This window comes from Miscanthus floridulus, chromosome 1 (assembly GCF_019320115.1).
Source record: "Miscanthus floridulus cultivar M001 chromosome 1, ASM1932011v1, whole genome shotgun sequence".
NCBI lineage: Eukaryota > Viridiplantae > Streptophyta > Magnoliopsida > Poales > Poaceae > Miscanthus > Miscanthus floridulus.
This window is the reverse complement of record NC_089580.1, coordinates 166,066,611-166,070,927: the sequence shown is the minus strand read 5'-3', so window position 1 is coordinate 166,070,927 and position 4,317 is coordinate 166,066,611. Positions and strand designations below refer to the sequence as shown.

At 48.2% G+C, this 4,317-nt stretch overlaps 1 protein-coding gene across 1 annotated transcript; it reads right to left on the bottom strand.

Moving 5' to 3' along the window:
* Positions 1-242: 242 nt before the first annotated feature.
* Positions 243-3,374, bottom strand: LOC136546866 (omega-3 fatty acid desaturase, chloroplastic-like). Its single transcript, XM_066538835.1, has 8 exons — positions 2,691-3,374; positions 2,504-2,593; positions 2,346-2,412; positions 2,147-2,239; positions 1,845-2,030; positions 1,655-1,735; positions 780-917; positions 243-691 (listed from the first exon to the last, which is right to left on the bottom strand). Exons 1-8 carry the CDS (start codon positions 3,197-3,199, stop codon positions 518-520), a joined length of 1,338 nt encoding a protein of 445 aa, XP_066394932.1. The 5' UTR covers positions 3,200-3,374; the 3' UTR covers positions 243-517.
* Positions 3,375-4,317: the final 943 nt, after the last annotated feature.

Sequence of the window (4,317 nt, the reverse complement as noted above, 5' to 3'; positions counted from 1 at the left end):
AAAATGCGACAGCGATGGGCCCTTTTCCAGCTGCTGAAAACCACCGCTTTGCTCTCTCTCCCTTGCCAAGAGAATACAGTTACTGGCTTCCAGCAAGCATTAGCGCGTGAGCATGCCAAAAAAGAAGGCATTTCACTGTCGTACGATCAGGCTCATGTCGCACTCAGGACAGCTGAAAGCCTGAAACATCAGAGGCGCAGCAGCCCTTGCACATATAAGATACATACAGAGCTCAGAAAGCCTTTCATGTACGTAGCTAATAACTCTTTCTTTTTCACTCTTTGCTGTAATAGTATACCTCTTGTCCAAAGAATCACATGTTGTTACATCGGAAACAGCATCCGTCTTCGATCATTGGAAAGAATTACATTTACCCTCCCATACATGATAATTCTTATGCCAGCTTACATTCTTGAATTGACCGTCACACCAATCAGAGGTCCCAGGAGGCTGGTCAGGTCTTCATGCACAGCCCCCGTGAGAAAAATGAAGAATACGCTACGTTCTATAGTCTGTGTCAATCAGATTTTTGTGAAGAGTTAGTTTGGTAATAGACTACATCTCCAGTATCGCTAACATAGTGGTCTTGCTTTAAGCTTTGTGCTAGCACCCCAAATAGGTGCCACGGGAGAGGACCCGACTTCTTTGGTTCTTTGTAGTACTTGCCAAGAACCGGTTTTGCTGCCACAGTCTGCAGGTCATCATCCAAAAATAGGTCTTATGATCTAGGCAAAGAAATTTATAAAAAGGAAAAAGTCAAAAATATGGGAAACTCTTACCGCCTCAATGAGATGGTAATGCGGGATTTGGGGGAAAAGGTGATGGATGACATGAGTTCCAATGTCATGATGGATATTGTTGATCAATCCATAGTCCCGGTCGAGTGTCGTCAGTCCTCCACGCAGATAACTCCATTCCTAATAATATAGAAAAGGACAATGTGGTATCAATAATCAATCTATCTTCAAAAGGAGAAATCAGGATAGAAACACTTATAAATTAACAGCAGTCGGTAATCTGAAAAGTAAAGTGAAAACTATATAATATAGGCTGACCTAGCATTATACTTGGTAAAAGCGACAAAAACACAAACTTACTCCATCTTTTCCCCTCAAAACAACAAAACAGGAATAGACATTTTTGTCCAATAGTTCAATAGCATCCTCCAATTAGGTCTTACTCCAGAAAATTACCAGAAAGGATAGAACTTTCATTTCTAATATCCACCACTAGGGTTTATATTATTTAAGGTTTCAGTCAAGCTGGCCATTTGCAAACAAAGTGAGTCCAGATGTTGAAGTCTATCAGTCTACCAAACATGTATCTACCAGCAATAACAGATAGCCTACAGATACTGAAGTCAAATGGCGCCATGGAAAGCAGCCAATATTATCTAAAATACTGGTAGATCAGAAGGAGAGGAAGTCATTGCGCATCTAACATTTCTGGTATGGTGTGTCCTTACACATCTTCCATTTCTAGGATAGGATGTATTATGATTCAACAATTCGCTGCGATTAATAACGTCCAGACTTAGCTGAGGTAAACATTCAAAAGCTTCTAACCAACAAAAAATGGAAGTAACCGTAGTTTTTGAAGATTACAGTGACCTTGAAATATCAACAAATTGGAAAATTGCTTTGCTAATAATCACCTTTCCACGGTACCAGGGAAGCTTGTCTTCGTGGCCATGATGGTGCAAGTATGTGACCATATCCAGCCAAGCAACAAATACCTGCACACACCAGCAGCAGCCACATAAATTTCCAGCACCACAGACACCACCCATTCAAATTATCTTGTTGCAGTAGTTGGGCCTGAGGAGGAGGACAGATCGCTCTTACCAAGTATGGGACTCCGTAGAGCTTTAGCATCGGAATAGGACCCATCATAAAGGTGAGACCAGCCAGAACACCCACCATGGCCAGCCAGGACGCCGTCGATGTTATGATGTCCTTCTTTTCATTAGGTTGGAACAAATCACTACTTGGGTTGAAGTGTGATCCTGTCTTCCCTGGACTCCTTGCGAACTACATAACACACATGAACCAGCAGGGCAGGAATTTAGCACCACTACCACGCTATAAAACAAAATCGTCCATTCATCTAATTCATGCGTCACTGATAGACATGTTCTTAGGCTCACCAAGTATAACGGGAATGCGAGCAAGGGAAACGGCATGGTGAACCGCAATTTCCTAGTCATAAAGTCCAGGCTTTTGTACAGCCTCTCTGGTAGCTGCAAGTTATCACAATCCGAGAAACCATCAAGCACCATTCAACGACATGCACCATCAGCATAACTTCTCAAGCTCCACCAAAAGAGAGAGCGACAGGAAACCTACCGGGTGCCAGGACTCGTCCTTCTCAACGTGGCCGTGGTTTTGGTGGTGCGTCCTGTGGCTAATTCTCCTGAAATTCCATTGAAAGACATGTCCTTCCTTAACATCAACGGTAATCCTCGACAGAAACTAACAAGCATAAGAAACATGGGCAATCCTACCATCCGTGGTATGGGACAAGAATGGAGGAATGGAGTATGTGGCCGACCACGCTGTTCAGCTTGGGGTTGTTTGAGAAGCTCCCGTGTCCACTGCAAACAGCAGACATGCGGCAGAAGTCAAAGACCTGAGTCTAAAGCTAAAACTCGCATGAAAATCCAATCCTTGCAGGGGATCGTGGAGGCGTACCAGTCGTGGCCGAGGACGAAGAGCGCCCAGAACATGGTGCCCTGCGCGGCCCAGTAGAGCGGCCAGACGATCCAGCTGTCGAGGCGCGCGGCGGCCGCGGCGAGTCCCAGGACGACGACGACGTCGCGCAGCACGTAGCTCATGGAGCGCCAGGGGTCCTTGACCCAGCAGTGCTTGGGGATGGCCGCGCGGATCTCCGCCAGCCCGAACGGCGGGGGCGCCCCCGGGTCGAACTCCCCGCCCGCGGCGCCGCTGGCCGCCGCGCCCACGTCCACCTCCTCCCCGAGCGGGGAGCTCCTCTTGTCCTCCTTGACGGCGGAGGTGAGACGGGTGGGCGCGGAGACGCGGAGCGCCCAGTCGCGGTGGATGGCCGCGGATGCGGGGCGGCCCGGGACCGCCGCTGCTGCGGAGAGCGCGGGGGGCGACGGCGCCGCAATGGCGCCCTGGCGGCCGGCGCGCAGGCGCAGCGGCGCTAGGCCGCAGCACTCGGAGAGCACGAGCCGCGCCATTGCCGGCGTCAGCGGGGCCGGGCGGGGTTACGAGTGGACGGGGATGCCTGGATTGATGGCTATTCGTAGTCTAGTCCACACACCGTCGCCGCCGCCGCTGCCGCTGGCTGGCACGGGATCTTCTGCGTTCGGGATGGGGTTTGGGTGTGCGGTGGCCGGGCTTGCCAGGGCAGGCTAAGCTAACCCAAGTACTTTTATACCGGCGCGCGGGGGCCACCCGTGCAGCCCGTGTAACAGGCGAGCCGGAGTGATGTGCGCGTGGCGACGGAGGGCGGGACCGGGACGCGGTGCGGTGGACTCGGACCGGGACGAGCGGTGTGGAAGTACTGGAATGTGGGTTGATGGGTCGGACGCGAGTCGAGAGGAGCTGAGGCACGTGTGAATCGTTGCCGGTCAGGACGGAGCCAGCCAGGGAGCTTCGACGCCGGCGGCCATGCCTGCTTTTTAATTCGTGTTGACTCCCTTTGGTCCCTTACGTGATGGGAATAACTCGTCTGGTTGGTCTAAAGAGCTTGTGTCGTGTAAAACTAAAAGTCGTGTGCTCCTGTGGAAATCGCACAATGTCGATGATGCGTGTTTCATTCCTCGTCTAAAATACTATGTCTATTCTACGTTTAGGTAGCACTACAGACAAATAATTTAATATCTATTTGTAATCTTTTCCAATAACAAAACCTAAAAGAGAACCTTTCTATAAATGAGTCTTAGAAAAAAATGATACTTATATTTAGGTTATATATCTCCTGACATAAAAAAAAATGAGTCTTCTACGTAGGTATTCTGTTAAAGGCTACGTTAAAGACTCATTTTAGGTTTGGATCTCCTAATAAATAATAAGAGAGTTTTAGTATGACAGGTTGGCAAAGTAGCTTTGCCTTTGCCTCGATACTTCGTTATACGGACTTAAACACCCCTGCCCTGCGCTGTCCTGTCTTTTGACAGAGGCAGTCGAACGAGTCAATGGTCTAGCTATGTTGTGTTTATTAGGAGCCTCTCTTCGGTATTAGTAGTAGTCCATCAGTCCCTAAACAATTATTATTTTTTTCAAAAAAACAACTTTAATTAGATATATATAAAAAATATTAATATTTATGGTATAAAATTAATGTTATTAGATA

Bases quoted from the DNA above. Each gene is read 5' to 3' on its own strand.
- LOC136546866 (XM_066538835.1), bottom strand. From the start codon at position 3,199: ATGGCGCGGCTCGTGCTCTCCGAGTGCTGCGGCCTAGCGCCGCTGCGC. The intron at 2,594-2,690 runs GTACGCCTCCAC...TGCTGTTTGCAG, and splicing joins TTCGTCCTCGGCCACGACTG to TGGACACGGGAGCTTCTCAA. The intron at 918-1,654 runs GTGATTATTAGC...CTATATTATTAG, and splicing joins TTCCCTGGTACCGTGGAAAG to GAATGGAGTTATCTGCGTGG.